The sequence below is a fragment of the Trachymyrmex cornetzi genome, unplaced genomic scaffold (assembly GCF_001594075.2).
Source record: "Trachymyrmex cornetzi isolate Tcor2-1 unplaced genomic scaffold, Tcor1.1 scaffold392, whole genome shotgun sequence".
Lineage (NCBI taxonomy): Eukaryota > Metazoa > Arthropoda > Insecta > Hymenoptera > Formicidae > Trachymyrmex > Trachymyrmex cornetzi.
In genome coordinates, this window is record NW_017298663.1 from 1,063,267 (window position 1) to 1,081,350 (window position 18,084).

Below are 18,084 nucleotides of genomic sequence, written 5' to 3' on the forward strand. Positions count from 1 at the left end.
GGGGGGGGGGGGGGGGGGTGCCTCGGTCGGCTCGATCGACGGCCGCGTCGGCCGGCCGCTCTCTTTTGTCCTCTCTTCCTCTTCCAATTCCCCAGTGCCTTCCAACTCTGCGAATGGACATGTTTTATCGGAAAACTTAGATTCTGACATAGTTGACTCTACACTTCTCAATTTAATAGCGAAAACTTAGTTTGAATGCGTAGCTAATGCAGTCTTGTAGTCTATAAGTGAAAGTAGCAGCACACCTCTCCCCATGGATACGGATCAAGAGTTCGCTCTAGTTTTTAGGAAGAGAAGCATGCAGCAAAATGACTCACATAAAACTAAAATCAAGGCTGTGGAGACGCCCACTCAATCCGGTGATGCCATTATGTGTTCTCCCGCCATTTCTGATGATGCCAATGAACCCGTCATGCCTCTGGCCTCAGCCAAAGCAGGGAGTAGAGATGGCTTGCTAGGCGTGTCGTTCGAGTTGTTTGAAGACGTTTAGTGGCAGTTCCCACTCCCAGCGGACCGCTCGCCGTGCGATCGGTGGGGACGGTAGGTTGTATATTCGGCAGCAGTAGGCCGGCCGGACGCGCTTATTCGACTATTTTTAAACGTTAATATCTGATTAACTATTGCGCAACCTACAAAATGATATAAGAATTTTCAATTCAATTCGGTCCGTTCTACCTGCTCGTGATCGATTACCCGGTAATTTTCAAACACCCTGTATATTCAGCTGATTCAGCACGCTGGATGTTCCCAGCGCCACGGTGATGTCGGTGACATTACGTAGCTATCGGAACTATGGGAGTGTTAAAGGGCTGCGACTGGCCACGTTAATCCGGCTACACCGGAACCTGGACTACTTAAATATAGAAGAAGAAGAAGAAGCGTTGGTGACTGTTGTTAATAGACTTGGGTCGAATTATTATAATCTTAATGAGTCACTAGCTAGAAAGGATTATATTATGATAGCTCCAAAAACATAGAGAATGGACTGCGCGATCCGTATATCTAAGTAATATATCAAATGTCGACAATAATGAAGAGAGGGACCGTGGAAGACGGCCAATCTCCCTCTCATTTTCTCTCCCATTACACTATTGAATGGAAAGAGATAGAAATGGCCGCTGCCATGATCCTTCTCTCTCATCCCTATCGACCATTTTGACACACGGATCGCCAATCGCGCAGTCTGTGTCTTTGGATAGCTCCAGATGTGACTGGATATGAAGTTGAAGATGTCGATCACATTATATAGCAATGTCACAAATATGACAATGAAAAGATTAGACTCGATTATAAGCTCAGGAATAGAAATATTATAAACAAGAATAGTATTTTTACGTGGATTAGGAGAGGTAGATGGGCAGCGGTTAGATCTGTACGGTTCGCGTAAAGTAGCCACGGTAGTGTCGCTGCGCATAGCTTAGCGCCGAGATACTACCAGCGTCTCCAGATTTAACTTTTTTAGGAGTGTATAGGAAGGCTTATTTATTCGTTTTTATGTTGTTTTTTGGTTTAAGGAACATATGTGCCATATAACCAGAAAAGACAGGTAAACGCATTCTCTTATCCGCCATCCGGCGATACACGGCAAAAAAAAAACTGTCTGAAAGCTCATAAAACAACAAATGTGACATCGCATCACAGGTATCCCATAATTCTGTCAGCTGCTCATTTAATCGCACTCAAGTTAATTTATGCACTAGTAAATTTATGGAAATGTCATGGATTATCAGTGAAATGTAAATAATTATGTATCTTCTTGGTATGTAAGTAAGTAAATCACAGAGGAAACGGTCGAGACTAAGAACCGGAAAAAGCTAAATTTTAATCACCTTTCTATAACTACGGTAAATAAGTTGGTTATCACATACAGATAATATTCGAAATATTCCAATTTATTTTCATAATAATTACAATCCATTTTGATAAATATTTAAGTTTTTTTGTAAATGATAAATTAACAAATAATTAACTTAATTATAAACATATAAGAAATAGGAAAATACCTTTATTGAAACGACCTTTTTTCTCTCTCCCTCCCTCCCTCCTCTTTCTCACTTGCTCTCTCTCTCTCTCTCTCTCTCTCTCGATTTCTTTTGCTACTTTCTGCATAGCCTTTATTCCTTGTTTGTCTAACGTTTGTTAAAATAAATCAAATATCTATTCAACTCAGTACCTTGTAATGTAGAAAAAGTATCTTGAGGTGTATTTGATTAAAATTAATTAGGACAAATGTACAAATGGATCCTTAAATGCTGAACGCTCGAAATACGTGCAATTTCATATCTTTTCAATTCACTGGTGTAAATATTTATATTCAATATTTTCCTGAATCCTCGAAAGTCAATTCGAAATTCTTTAGAATCCTTATAATCTCGAATATCCTTATGACCTTCTATCTTTGCATTTATGATGAAAAGCGTAAACATGGATACACAATTATCTCATGTAGCCACTAAATACAATTGGAAAGCAATTTATAATAATCACAATATAATGCTGATAACTTAATACTAGTGATGCATTTAACTGGCTGCATTTAGCATAAAATTTTGCGTGTAGTCATATTCGATCGTTGGTATGACGGATTGAACAAATTTCAGAAATATTATGAGGTACATGTGCACTCCTAATTCTCCACCGCCTTCCATCACTGTCTCCATAATTTTCTTCATTACTTCAGCGTGCCTGTGTATAAATAATTTATTTTTAATCAATCTATCAAAATTTATGTCTCTTTTTATCTTCTTTTTACCTGCAGGGGTGAACAGAAGCCATAGGAGGACCAGGTATATGAGGATGAGTCTCCATCGTAACTGTCTTCTTAGCATGATCTTGGCTAACATCTTCGTACATCTCTTCTACGTTAAGCGGCTTCCGATTCTAATGTGTAAAATAAATAATACAGTAGATCTAGAAAGGGATGCGATAATTCAACAATTTAAGAAATTAGAAAAAAATAATACACGTTTTACCTCGTTGTAGCCAAACAACCATAATCTGGGTGTTTGATAATATTTATCGTATGTAATGTACAAATCATAAGTGCGAGTGTGAATAATCTCTCCCTCCGTAAACAAGTCCCGTTTTTCGTGGCTATTCTTTTTAGTGCTTTCCGTCACCGCATGCTATAAGAAAATATTGTTTTCTATAATTATTAATTCAGAAAATCTCCTTTTTTGGCAGATTTACGCTCAATACCTTATCCTGCTCATCTAGCATGCCACTAATTTCAAAAGCATCCATATCAGCAGCATCCTCATCATCCTCGTCCTCGTCTGCGTTATCTTGAAATTGAGATGGTTCTCCCAGTGTCTCTTCCAATGCCATTTCTGTCACTCTTTCGTCTAGGCCAGCGATACTAGTAGCGTAATGATGGGTGTCCACCCAACCACCTTCAGGATCGTCAGCTTCGATAATACATTCTTGCTCATTGCTGTATTCCATCTATAAATAGAAGACAAATGGTATTATGTTCAAACTGGAGAGAGAAAAGAAAATTGCATGCTATCTTTAGCTACAATATTACCTGTTTACATCGACGTGTGCAGGGAACGTTACGAGTAAGAAGGAACTGTTTACCCTTTGGTAAGTAAGACTTGGCCCTATCCTCATCACCGGTAGCCCATTGCCATGTGGGACAATGATGCACCAAATGGTCGCCGGCTGCTACAAACTCCTCTGGTGTCAAGACACCAGTTTCTCGGAATTTGCTCTCCTTAAAAGAATTATGCGATTCATATAAATATACAATATTCAATAAATTGCAATGAAAAAACATATGTAAAAAAATCAATGGAAAGCCGTTTTACTTTTTACAGCATAAAACAAATTTTATCTAATATAAACCTGTTAAAAAATATTTGTCTAAAAAAAATTAAGATTAAATATGCAATTAAGGAGCATAAAGAATTAAGATTCTTATCAATAAGTTAAAATTATGTTGTGACATAATAAAAATAAGTTTTATTTTAGTTTAAACATAAGTTTAATTTACTATAAATTATTATTACGTTAAAGATATAATAAAAATTTGGAATTGGAGATATAATAAAAATTTAGAATATCGGGAGTTTTTAAGGAATTTTAAATAGTCTATAATAGAATAAATTAAAATTGCTTTGTGTAATCGAATATATATATATATATTTCAAAAGCAACTATTATACGAATATTAATAAACACTAAAATTATGTTCTGATTAGTGGAATTGTTTAACAGTCAATTCCACTTAAATACAGTTGTCCTATATAATGACAATAAAAAAAGAGTTAAGTAAAAGAAATCAATAAAAACTATCTAGACAGTCAAATTAATCGACGACAAATTTTGCAAAACATCTGCTACAAATTTTGGCAAAATGCTAGTAAAAATCTGCTTACAGAATATATAATAATTGTTTAAATAAGACACATTATTTAAATGATAATATGGCAGATTCTGCTTGGTTTTTGTAATCAAGCCTATATACAGAATATGATTCCTCCTTCCAGAATATGGATTCTCAAAAATTAAAATAAAGTATATAGTTAAATCAAGAGCTATGAGAATCGACGCTGCATTAACAGTGCATAATTAAAATAAATAATATAATATTTATTAGTAAGTCTAATCATAACTTACTACAATCACATCCGACAACACAACTGTATTTAAATATTTCGATTCCAAATTTGAGTGGTTATATAACTGTTAAATATTTAATATTAAACTATTTATTTAATTGATCGCATAATTAACAGCGTCAATTCTAAATCTGTAAAATATCTACTACAAATTTTGGTAAAATTTCAGTAAAAAATCTGCTAACAGAATGACAGGATTTACTGCAGAAATTGAATAAAATATTATCATGTAAATATATATACATATGACAAATTTGTTTTAAATATATATATGACAAATTGTTTCTGTTGTCAGATTAATATTCATTTTGACCGATATGGATTAACTTTAATCTCGGTTCAACTTAGGTTGGAATCAGATTACGCATTGAAGATTGAAATTGAAAAATCGAAATTTGATCAATCAAAACAATAGAAACTAAAATTCCTTTGTCCTCATTGATCAAATTTCAATTCTTCAATCTCCAATCTTAATCTTTAAATGCAGTCTGATTCCGGCCTAATTCTTCATCTTTTTCTAGTTCTAAAGATTAAAAAAGATGAAAAATAAATTGAACCGAGATTAAAATTAATCTATATGAATGGAAACAAGCATAAATCGATAGAACGTGAACTTAATGCAAATGTATTATTGATATCACACACAATCTGCTGTAATACTTCCTTAAAAATGTTAGCATACTGTTACCATGTGTTTACTAAGTATGAACAATGGAAATGGCTTATCTTGACTGATTTAAGTTTGTAAGGAAGTTGTCTTATTACAAGTTTTTAAGACCTAAAACTAATTCTACAATAAATCGGTAGTCGAAAAATCGTAAAGTTTTAATCAGCCTTAACCTAAATAGGTGACTGATTTTTCACATCTACAAGTTGTTAATTATACGAGTCATTTAGCTCGACCAGTAGGAAGGAATAAAGTCAAATTTGGCCAGTCTTAAGAAAATCGGTAGTCTCTTAGTCGTACAAGTTGGCTATTGGCCAACTTCATCAATTCACGATAAGACTAAAGCTAATTCTACAATGTGCTTTTTGTTTCCTGTTTCTTGCTGTTTATCTCTTGCCTTTTTGATCAAGAAGGCAAGAGACAAGCAAGAAACAGGAAACAAAAAGCACATTATAGAATTAGCCTTAGGACTACCAACTACCGACTCATTGTAGAATCAACATAAAGATGACTCGATAAGGTTGAAATCCGTCATTATTTGAAATTCCCAACATACGTAATATCAATTGGAAGCAGATGAGAATTTACCTTCAGCACCGGCGTCAAGTATTCGGCAACGCCCAACGCAGTGCCCTTCACGGAATTTATCACGCTTTGCATTGTCTACGATTTGTACTCGACGATTCGGAGCGAGACAGACAGATGAATAGATAGCCCGTATCCGATGCACAGACGTGCGAAAAGGGACAATAGTGCCGTTCAGCTGAGTCTCATTTTGAGTCCGCGATAAAAAATCTTCCTTTTTGCGTCACGATATTCGCAACTCGCAAGATTATTCACTTTTTTTCGACTCGCCGAATCAATTCACGTTCGAATCAAGTAGCACGCAATCTTAGCAGCCTCAGCTTTAGAATCTAATAGCGTTTTCGGCCCGACCGGGTTTGCACCAACCTGGGTTGGATTAATGGCGTTTTAGTTCGATCTAAAATCAATTTTTAGAAAATCGATTCTTTTACTTTCGATATTCAATTTGTTAGAAAATCGATTCTTAAGCTCCGATTAAATCGACAAATCGATTCTTGAAGCCCGAGATCGATCTTCCGTGTATGCATCATTGAACTATATAACACTGGAATGGGCATTGAGGAAAATTCGTGGCCGCTATTGATAAGCCGCCATTTTTATTTGAGGTGGCATTTGAGCGAATCAGAAGTGTTCGCGCGCGCGTTGCGATCGATGTATCGATCGATGTACTATCGATGTATGGAAATCTATATGGACATGAATGATATATAAATAAAAATAATACTTCGCCTACTCTTATCTGAAAGCTCCTGATTCTCTCAAATACCATCTCAAATCAAAATGGCGGCTGATCAATAGCGGCCACGATTTTTTTTGCATCACAGCGGAGATTATTCTATCATTCTATCTTTGTTGTTTATTAGACGTAAAACAAAGATAGAATGAGTGGTGTGTGCAATCGGGATTGTAGGAAAACGGGATCCTCCCTGCCATACACTCTACCCAAACATCGGGATGATCCCGATTGATCACAGCTCGATTGGGCACCACCAATCACAGCGACCGGTGCTTAGGAGCTTTGTAGTCTCAAGCGCTGTAAGTGGCTCGTGTCCAATTGAGCCGTGTCCAACTGGGTGCCACCCGATTTGTATATGGCTCGACAGTGTCCCGAAACGCATCCATCTTGAATGTGTAAAGGCATTCTTGTCCGCGAGTGTACATATAAGGCCTGTTCTTTTTGGCTAAACTTTTGCACTAGTTCATTTTTCTTCCTTTTCTCTCCAGCAGGAAAGAAGAGGAAGAAAGATGAACTGGTGTAAAAGTTCAGCCAAAAAGAACAGGCCTAATTACATTTTGAGCTTTTATGCGAAATCTTCAATATGGCTGCTTACAGAGTTTCGCTATGACAGTGAATGCATGAAACTGTTATTTATCATTATCATCGATTGATTATCGGTTATTGAGTTCATATTAAAATATCAGAGTGACAAAATGCCAGCGTGTTACATTAAAAATTGTAAGAGCCGAACCGGTCGTAATAACAAAGAAAATTACAATATATATTTGTATTATTTTCCTAAAGAGCCTGAACTAAGGAAACAGTGGTTCAAAGCTTGCCAAAGAAAATAAACGGATATAAAAGTCAGCTATGGTAAGTTTATGTTCCGAATGCTTATAATTTCTTTTTCTTTTCATATTTTTTATGTCACAAACAGCTACAATGTAGTGACAAAACCTTGTTGAAAATTATTCCAAAATCATACTTTTATTGATTATCTTTCATTAAAATGAGAGAATATACATTTATACCAATGTTAAGACGTTTGTAATATAAATGTACATTCTGCCGGGTAAACATTTGGCCATTACGTCGTGGAAACATGACATTACCATTTCGGCGACAATTCACCATGACGTCTTATTTGTAAATTCTTTTGCGATATATATGTCTTTAAATATTTTATAATTTTTATGTTCCAAGAATTTCTTTTGCAACATTTATATTAAATAAAACATATTCTTTTCCAAACTGCGTTAGACAATCTTATTTCTGAAACTTTTAAACAGCGCGCGCTGCAAAAAAGCTCAAGCCCTGATTGGTCAAGATCTCAAACCTTCGCCATTATGCGCAATGGTTCACCTTTCTTGTTACACCATGGTTTCGTCTATCTTATAAGTCTATGCCTTGATCTCGACACTCGACAGTCTCGACACTCCACTTGTGAATTTAAAGATGGCACGGGAGCTTCACATGTGCCTCGTACGCTACTTTGTACGTCTAGGAACGCTGGATGACAAATGGAAGGAATTATCAAAGAAGGCTGAGAGATCGCTCGAAGGTCTAGCTAATCGAACAGAGCAATTGCGTCATGTCACGAAGTAAGTAGACAACAATTGCAGGCTTCTGCAATCTGCTACTGCGGAATCTTGACAGAAGTAGACTGGAGTAAACCAGGTGGTGCGATTGCGCTTGGCAAAGCGAGGATAGAAAAAATGACATCCAAATATTTGATTTTAGAAAAATAACGTTTTTTCATAATCAATAACATCTTGAAACCAACAATAAATCGGAAATCAAAATAAATGTATTGCATACGAGATAAAAAAATTAAACGTTATTATGAAGTATAAATAAAACGTTCTGTTACCATACGAGAAAATAAAATATCCCAGAGAACATGCATGTCTGAAAGATCATGAACATCCAAAAGACGTCTTGAACTAGACGTCTTTAAGACTTTTTCAAAAGACGCCTTTTAGATATCTTTCAAACATTTTCAGGTAATTATACAGTTCAGCATAATCACCTCAAAGATCAATAAAATTAGGTTTATTTGATGCGTTTTTGCACGAGATGAAAGAATCTGGCAAAAAAAGCGTCACTCTGCCCTGTGATCCGAGATATTAAGCGTTAAAGTTGATAATTATTAAGGTTAGGAAATCTGTCACAGAGACAAAATAAGGGTAATTCTTCAGAAGAACTACCTCCGATTTCAATGAAATTAGGTTCATTCGACGCGTTTTTGCGAAAAACATGAAAGAATCTGGCAGAAAAAAGTCCGAGACTGCTCCGCAAAGCGAGCATTGGACGTTAAAGTTGACTAAAGTGTTACTATGTAACGCAATCATTAATCTGTCATCTGTAATGGTTGGTCAGGAAGTAATGATATTGTATCCATTTTTTCTCGGTAACTTTCAATACGAAGTGAAGCTTTTAAAAATACTTTTTTTTTACTGAAGATATTCATTTGTTAACTGATTGAAAATAAAAACATATTTGTTCCCTGATTCTATTTAATCCATGAATCAAGCAAGTTAAATGCATATTGGGATAAAATATTTTCAAATGATCATCAGCTTTTATCATATATGCAGCTGAATCTGTGACGAGTAATAATACTTTTTCTCCATTACCATTTGGCTATAATGTCAACAGTGTTGTATTGATAAATCGAGCAATAGTTGCATGATTCGTTTATTCCAATTGTTTACATGCAAGTAAATATGGAATTCCTGGTTCATATTCGCACATTTTTCCAATAATTAAATTAGCTATGTAACGACCAGAATTATCTGTAGTCTCATCTACAGAAATTCAAACATAATTTTTACCAATATCACGAATTTTTTGAATTTTTCTATTGTAACATTTTTTGAAATAATTTTTTCGAAGCGTCGATTCATTAGGAATTTTTCGATTTGTATATTTTTTCAAAAAATTACTCCATTTTATTATCGAGTGCATGCCAAGGCACATTTACAGTCACCATTGCTTCACACAATTCATAACAAAATTTGTATTATCTTTTAAATTAATATCCAAATTGTGATTTTCAGCTTTATTGCTTTTGCATACTGCAGTGTTTAAATGTTGTGTCAATTGCGATTTCCGTTCACATGAAATCTTGAAAGCAAAATTTATTTATATAATTAAATTGTGCACAATACTTAAATTTAGTAATATAAAATTGAAAAATTTTTTTAACATATTTCACGTATTTAACACAAATTCAATATAAAACTTTAAGGACTTGAGTGAACTATTTGTTATAAACCAACACATACAAAATGTTTTTTGCATAAGTTGCAACAAACATTTGCTCCATCAAAAACAAAATATTTTTCATTGAACTTATCCAGTTGTTAATTAGAACACATCTCTTCTTTTTAATTTTTTCCATTTTATGAACTTTATAATATTTTTCGAAAACAACAATAGTATAATATACGAACAATGAGAGCATAACATAGCGCGGTAATCGTTGCGCAATCAACATAACTCATAAATTATTCACATAATATATTAAAAAACAATACCAATAAATATAGACACATTGAACGTTTTGGTTTACTTCAAACCATCTTCAGTAGCAAATTTTCCCGAGGAACACATCGATGTCAAGCAAAATATTGTATGAAATTGAAACTAAATCCATGTAAGAGTGGGGATGAGTGTCTCCCTACTGTCTGGTTGAGAGGCTACCAATTACTGTCTCCTCGCTGTTAAGTCAAATGACTAACTAAAGAATGTTAGTGAACATTTTAGTTAATATTTTTCGAAGTAATATTCACTCTCTCGCGACTACTTCACAAGATAACAGCTAGCAATGTACTGATTTCAGAACGTCTGAACGTTCGCATGTTCCAAAGTGGTAATGATAAATGTTTATGTATTTTACTTTATTTACGTATTTGAGGGGCATATTCCGTAAATTTTCCAAAAAATCTTAACGACTCTAACGATATCGTTAAATTGTCGTTCTACAGCTTGACATTAATATAAAATACATAAAATTGTTTAAAATATGTAAAAATATGCAAATATGCGCGAAATATGCAAATATGCCCAAAATATACAAATATGCAAAAATATGCAAATATGCAAAATATGTACAAATATGCAAAATATGCACAAATAAATATGCATTTTTAAAATGCTTTTTTAATAAGACATATTTCTACTTTAGTCTTACTTTCCAATCCGCACTCTAAAAAAATATGCAATTGCATAGAAATCCGATGTCTAGTTATAAATCAGAAGTCAGAAGTTAAAAACTGACGACTGATTGGTCAATTTTTAGCTTCTGACTTCTAATTTATAACTAATGGCTTATTGTAGAAGGCCCATAAGACGTTTTAAGGATAATGTCTTTAGGTCGTAAATCGACGCATAAGACATCTTAAAGATGTCATTCGGGTACTTCCAAAAAATGTCTCGTGAATTTTAGGACGTCCTTATGATGTCTTATAAGATGTCTCAATGTTCTCTGGGACAATTATTTAATCCTACGCAAGTGCAGGCATAAAGTGCTTATATCGACAGTCACGAAAATTTGAATGGTTTGAATAATAAGTTTTCAAATTTAAAAATAAATTAATAATCTAATTCATAAATAATATAAGAAAACAAATCGGCTTCTTAACATCGATTAATTGATTAATTTTTTTACTGTGCAGTGAAAAAATAGACGGAGCAGAAAATAGCATAGATCAGAAAACGCGGGAAAGATTGATATTTAAAATCCTTATGGGCCTCGAGGAAGAAATTGCACTTCTTTCGAATATCCTGACGCAATTTAATGATGCCAATCAGGTAGGGGAGATCGAAGACAAAAATAACAAGGGGACAATAGTAATATCATTAATATTTCTTAAACTATAATAAATATGGGTATGTGGCTGTATGGTAAAATTTTGTAGATAGATTGAATCGTTCGTTAAATGCTGATTCTCGAGGAACATGCACGAGTGCAGGAGCAAAAATTAATTTTTCCATACATTAATAGCGTTTTCTCTTGGTTGCACTATCGTCCCACTAGTGCAACTCAGACAGTGTATCCATGGCTACGGTGTGGTGCAAATTTTATGCACGAAGTGGGATTTTGTTACACCGTCTCAAAGGGACGGTATAGAGCCAGTGTGACATTTAAAATTTGAAAATGGAAGTCAAGCGGGAACAGGGTTTTAGCGCAATAATGTACATCATGGTGTGCACCACTCTAGTGTAGCTTAATGTAGCGCTTACATGCAACTGGTGCGAGGTTGCACCCAGTGTATCCCAAGAGAAAACGCTATAAGTAAGTTTTATTGCGTGCATAAAATCTAAAAATTTTTTTTTTCTTTATAACGAAGATATAATGTATTATCTTAATGTTTTAACGATTATCTGCGTTGATGGTTTGCACATTTGAGTTGATTTTTATCTAGGTTTTTATTTAAAAAAATTACTATAAATCATAAAATACCATCAGGGGATAATAGTAACATCGATGCTTGGGGTCAGTTGTAACGTTACAATTGTCCTCGAACTTATTTAATTTAATTTTAATATTATATTGTACAATGTTATTTGTATTTTTCTTCATAGAATGCTGTTAACAAGAAAACGCAAAACATATAAGAGAAAAATTATATAAAAAAAGTGCCTTTATACAAACAGACATTCAAAGAGATTATAAAGGACCAGTTATTCATTCGTGCAGCTGCAAGAAAGAGTATGACTTATGTAGTTGTGTTATGTACCTCTGGCAAATGTGGTACAATTATCCCCCTCTATTGTTACAATTGTTCACGGGATTAGGACGGTTGTAACAAAATTCCTCATAGTCTTTAAACAAACATAACTTTTTTCTAGTTACATAAAAAAATTAAACCAAAGAAAATTTTGTAGTTAAATAAATTCTACATCTAAAGATACATATTTTTTAAATGTAAATATTATATTTTAATTATTATAACACTTCAAAGTCAAAATGTTACTTTTGTCCTCGGTCTTTCCTACGATCTTCATTCTGCAAGTTAATATAAAGAACACGATATTTAAATCTGTGATTTCAGGATTTGAAGAATTATTTGGTTAATTTAGAAAACGCTAGAAGCAAGATATCTTTAAAGGACAAATTAATGCAAGAATTAATTAAGGGAACATCTCATCGACCAGCGCTTGAACTGCTCCTGCAGTGGGCTACGGAGGGTTACCAATTCTTTCATAACATGTATTCATCTTTTTAAGAACAGCTGTGATAAATGAGATCTTAATATTAATTTATTATGTTTTGTATGCATCAGGTATCTTCGTATCAGCGATTGTATGAAATCAATTGATTACAAGATAGAGGAGACTGTCAGCAATCTGATTTCTTCTTTCGTGGAAGAGGATCGTGGAAGAAAGTACACAAATAGTAGGCGTAATTTATTTCTTCATTTCTCAGCTTTTTTACTATACAAATGTCTGCGTGACACAATAGGTTTGTTCGCATCTGACATGCTCTTAAATGCTACTATAGCATTTACTCATTTTAACGCGCTCGTTAAAGTGAGTAGAAGCTATAACAGGAACACATTGGAACATGTTGGAGCATGCGACGCGAACAAACCTAATGACACCGACTACTATAAGCCTGGAATAAGGAAAACGATTTTAATTTATCAGAAACTGTGTATTTCGGTGTATCCGATTTCTGATAGATTGAAGTTTGTATTCCTTATTCCTTTTTTGTGGCTGCACTTACGGATACTTTTGTGCGAATACATATACATACGGTAATGGTTAAAATCGCATCTTTGTTCACTATTTCAAAGTGCAGTACGTTGAATTTGCTAGTACATTAGCTTCGAACGTGTCTCTTACCCCGCAACGATAAGTCCGGATCTACAATAGGTGTTTTAAGCCTTAAACCGTAAAAAATTGATCAACTACAATCGAATGCGAGGAGAATAATTGATTGTGATTCGTCCATTCCTTATGGCTTAAAGTTTAAAAATTTATTGTAGATTCGGGGTAATAGAGTAGTAAGCCTTAAAGGTGTATTCACATGTAAGCATCAAGCAGCGGAAGCAACAATTATCTGGGCGATACGGGCATTGGTATAAAAAATATTTTTTACGTCACTGTAAATATCGCCTCGTTGATTGGTTGCTGCTTCCGCTGCTTGACGCTTGCATGTGAATTCACCTTAAGCCTTAAGGAATTGATCAATCATAATCGATTATTTTTTTGTGAGTTCGACTGTGAGTGATCAATTTCTTAAGGCGTCGTCTACAATACACGGAGTAAGAAGTAAGAGTAAGAAATTGACCAATCACAGTCGATTATTCTTCTCACATTCGACTGTGATTGGTCAATTTTTTACTCTTACTTCTTACTTCGTGTATTGTAGACGACGCCTACGGCTTAATGATGAATTCGATCACTACACTGGACCAGTACATATTAAAAGCTGCTTTATATAAAATATCTCAATGCAGTGATATACAATATAATCAACTTTGACAATAAAATGATACATATATATTTTGTTAAATAATGTGACAAACAATAAATGATCATTTGTAAATAGTTAATCGTTTAAAATATTTATATATTTTTACATTTAACTTTGCTAATTTTATGTAAAGCAGCTTTTAGTATGCACTGATCTAGCGTAATGCAAGTGACCGAATTCGCTATAAGGCTTACTACTGTATTGTGTATTGCGGAATATACATATATTTAAGTTTAGTTATTCAAATATTATTACAGGAAGATTTGACAAACATTTTTTTTTTAGAAATCCTCGCTTTTACGCAATTTTTGGTTAAGGAGAGTTTTCATTAGAAAGGAAAAGATACATGGATTCAATGAAGCAATAAGGAAGTCCAAATGGATAAAATTATGCGAAAATGAAAATATTTTATATATATTGATAAATTATAACTATTTTCTCCTTCTGTATGAGAACTGCTTTTTAAATAAATATTTTCTTTTATATATAAAGAATAGTATAACCATAATTACTGATGTAAGATAACAGTGTGCAACAAAAATAATTTGCATTAGAGAATGCAGACCTTTGAGTAAGACAGTAAGATTTAATGTATTGAAGGTATCGAAAGGAACAGGATCATAAAAAAGCTTCAAGAAGTGACATATTAGACTACATTCTGTAAAAGAATTTGTATTATACGAATTGGCGTAAGCTAACTAGCCAGGCTCAAATAGCTCCGAAATTGTATCTAAAAATAATTTTTTTCTTTACATATAAAAAACTTCGATTGTCCGCAAAAATAAAGATAAAATGTAATACAGGCGTACGTTTACGAATTATGGAAAGCTGTAGACGTGATTATTTTTACAATTTTTTGGGTAAGAATAGAGCTGAAAACTATAAAGAAGTTGTAGTCGAAACAATTACTGCATTTCGTAAAATAGGAGTCAATATATCGTTAAAAATCCACTTTTTACACAATCATTTGAATTTCTTTCCCAACGACTTGATTGATTTTAGTGACGAGCACGGCGAGCGTTTCCATTAAAATATTCCTACAATCGAACAACGCTTCAAAGGAAAAGACTCTCGCCATATGCTTATAGCGAATATACTACTGGTCGATTTGACGCGACACATAACAAGATCAGAATAAATGTAAGCAAATTTGTGTTTCCTCACGAAATAATATGTTTTTTGTACGTTCAATTAATAAATTTTTTAACTTTAAAATTTAAATTAACTTTAATAATTTTAAATTTAATTTTTTTGATTTTGTTAGAAAAACGAGTAATTAATATTACATTTAAACGAAGTCATGCAGAATACATTTTCTCATTAATATTCACAAAAAAAATCATAGAAAGACCAAAAAGGGAGAAATTTAGGTAAAAATTCAGATTAGGGGAGCATCCTCCAATAACCTTGACCTTGAATATGTTGTCAAGGTCATGACTCTGAGTGACTCCAACAGGTTTTAGCCGTCGCTCGTCCTTCGTTAAAAAGTTATTAAGAAGAAAAGTTTGAAAAATAATGTCTTTTCAGTATACATATACAGATGTTTTTTTTTTATTATGTAGAACAAAAATGTCCTACTTAAAAATATATTTTACGACTATTCAGGCGAAGCGACTCTCACCTCACTGCTTGAGGGCGCACGACTTTCACGCGAAGCGACTTTCACCTCACCTCCTTCTTACTTAGGGGCGCACGACTTCCATGCAAAGCGACTACCATCCTACCTTCACGTTTCGCGAAGTTGTGCGCCTCCAAGCAGGGAAGGGAGGTGGGGTGGTAGTTGCTTTGCGTGGAAGTCGTGCGCCCCCAAGTAGGGGGGACCATATTATTATGATTTCGAAAAGTTACAGCGTTTTCAAACTTCAAACGCGTTTTTCTCGAAACCATGTTTTCAAAATCGACGAGCAGTATAACTCGAAGAGTTTTCATCCGATCGACTTGAAAATTTAACTGTAACTTCTTCATTTGATTATCTAGTGAAGTACACACGATTTTAACAATTGATGAAGAGGATTTTTTTTAATAAAAAATTCAAGTCGATTTTTTTCGTCGAAAATGCGAATTTATTTTCTAAGTCTCGCCATTTTGCGAAAAAAATTCTAAAATTATGATCGTGTGTACTTCACTAGCTAAACTCATGTAGTTCATGAAAACAATTTTTTTATGTTTCCAAATGGTGATCCAGGGGACTTCTACTACTCGCCACGGAGGACCTTCGAAAAATTTTGTATTGTTTATGCAGTCCCACAGCCACCAATTTGTGAAAAATTGTCAATAATAAAATTTTTTCTTACTCCTGAAGAGTTGCTTAATCGATCGGTATATTGGTTGTGAATTATAATTTAAAAATGTACTCATAGAAAAATCTTGAAAAAACCCTTTTTTTTGGGCTCCAAACAGATATAACCCCTTAACATCGCAAAAATTTCGAATAGGAATATGTGACAAAACTGTTATATCGATGTCGACGATTAAATCACAAGTTTAGTTTAGTTTTATTAAATTGTACACTGAGGATGACCCGATAGGGGTTGAAACGTATGGTGATGTTATTATATGTCTTTATGTACTTCTAATTTAATCATTAAATATTAGATTGATTTTTAATACTCGTCATCTAGTTACGACTCGTAGCATTTGATTACAAAATAATATAAATACTAATTGCAATAAGTTAACATAAATCGCATGCTCCAAACGGCCCATTCGAAGTTTTGGATTAATTTAAAGTAAGATGGATATTTCAAAAGGTTACACAAATATTATGTAAGAGAATAGATATACAAAAGAAAAAGGATATTATCACTACAATTTATAAATAAACTGAAAGTATATTTCTCCTTTTTATTCCTTTCTCTCCCGAGAAAATTGACATTCACGAAGTGCTAAATTAACACGTATTTCATCCATTCGTTACGTTTAAAATATATTGTTTTTATGTTACTCTCGTTCGCCTATATAAATAGTATCATCTTTAATTGCAAGAACCTTTGAACATCAATTTCACGCAAAACCTGTAAATACATGCGGTCACATTATGCTAAATTAACATTCGAATATGTAAAGGAAAAGAAAAAGGAAATTCAAAACGAAAGTTAATAAAAACAATTTAGAAAAAACATATAACATACAATAGTACAGGCAATAGGAGTCAACGCTGGTTATCACAATTTTTCTTAATATTAAAAATATAAACCTTGACTTTGAACGTTTCCACTCATGGTTTGAGTCTTCATCAGCAATCTTTCCCCCTAGCGCAACGGTTGGAGTATTGCATAACAAAATAATATCTCCAACGTTTTTCCTCTCAAAATTGAACCGTTAACTATCGTGAGGTAAGTCACATACTCATAAAGTTAGAAAGCTGAGTGGCAATGAGAATTCAAGCTCACACAGTCGACGCTTCTACATTGAACAATAAATCTCTCTTATGCAACATTTTGTAACTCGTTAGTTAATAATTATCGTCAAATTTTAAAATAATAACTGTTAAATAATGAAAGTTAATAAAAACGAGAGTGAGAACTGTTTCCAACACAAATATACAATTTTTTTCTTTTTATCTTTTATTTCGAATGAATATTTAGGAAAATGAAATAAAATCGTAACAGTAGAATGAACCGCTCAAAAATAGAAATGGTTAACAATTAAATCACCAATTCGACTTAATGTTTCGTCCCTTTATTATCTGTCCCAATTTGTTAATTGAAACATCGAAATAGAAACATCGAATTTAAAAATCTTTCTTTTTTTTTATAATAAAATACAAGATATATGTGTTCATGTGTTTCTTCCATTTATTTAGCTCCCTTCCTAGCTTTCTAGGCCATTATCTCAGATTATCTCTTTTTTTTTGGATGTTAATAAACACGAGTTGCTAAAATTCTTTAGTATTTATGAATTTGTCAGAATTCTGAAAGCGCCCGCCTGTTTCATCGCTCGGCCAGGCAGCGCTCTCTCAATAGCTACTTCTCTCGCTCCGGACGTAACATTGTACCAAATTATT

The 18,084-nt window shown here is 33.6% G+C and overlaps 2 protein-coding genes across 2 annotated transcripts; one reads left to right on the forward strand and one right to left on the reverse strand.

Annotated features, from left to right (window-relative positions):
- Positions 1 to 2,073: 2,073 nt before the first annotated feature.
- On the reverse strand, positions 2,074 to 6,221 carry Atg3 (Autophagy-related protein 3). Its single transcript, XM_018512074.1, has 6 exons — positions 5,878 to 6,221; positions 3,527 to 3,715; positions 3,199 to 3,444; positions 2,973 to 3,125; positions 2,753 to 2,880; positions 2,074 to 2,685 (listed from the first exon to the last, which is right to left on the reverse strand). Exons 1-6 carry the CDS (start codon positions 5,947 to 5,949, stop codon positions 2,523 to 2,525), a joined length of 951 nt encoding a protein of 316 aa, XP_018367576.1. The 5' UTR covers positions 5,950 to 6,221; the 3' UTR covers positions 2,074 to 2,522.
- A 1,799-nt stretch (positions 6,222 to 8,020) lies between these two features.
- Positions 8,021 to 14,452, forward strand: LOC108764106 (uncharacterized). The gene is made up of 5 exons (XM_018512148.1): positions 8,021 to 8,193; positions 11,272 to 11,407; positions 12,652 to 12,809; positions 12,883 to 12,995; positions 14,364 to 14,452. Exons 1-5 carry the CDS (start codon positions 8,048 to 8,050, stop codon positions 14,408 to 14,410), a joined length of 600 nt encoding a protein of 199 aa, XP_018367650.1. The 5' UTR covers positions 8,021 to 8,047; the 3' UTR covers positions 14,411 to 14,452.
- Positions 14,453 to 18,084: the final 3,632 nt, after the last annotated feature.

Coding starts and splice junctions, on each gene's coding strand:
- Atg3 (XM_018512074.1), bottom strand. CDS start 5,949: ATGCAAAGCGTGATAAATTCCGTGAAGGGCACTGCGTTGGGCGTTGCC. Junction 3,716..5,877: donor ACTTGACGCCGGTGCTGAAG/GTAAATTCTCAT, acceptor AATTCTTTTAAG/GAGAGCAAATTCCGAGAAAC. Junction 2,686..2,752: donor GCTTCTGTTCACCCCTGCAG/GTAAAAAGAAGA, acceptor ATTTATACACAG/GCACGCTGAAGTAATGAAGA.
- LOC108764106 (XM_018512148.1), top strand. CDS start 8,048: ATGGCACGGGAGCTTCACATGTGCCTCGTACGCTACTTTGTACGTCTA. Junction 8,194..11,271: donor CAATTGCGTCATGTCACGAA/GTAAGTAGACAA, acceptor TTTACTGTGCAG/TGAAAAAATAGACGGAGCAG. Junction 12,996..14,363: donor TGGAAGAAAGTACACAAATA/GTAGGCGTAATT, acceptor TTTTTTTTTTAG/AAATCCTCGCTTTTACGCAA.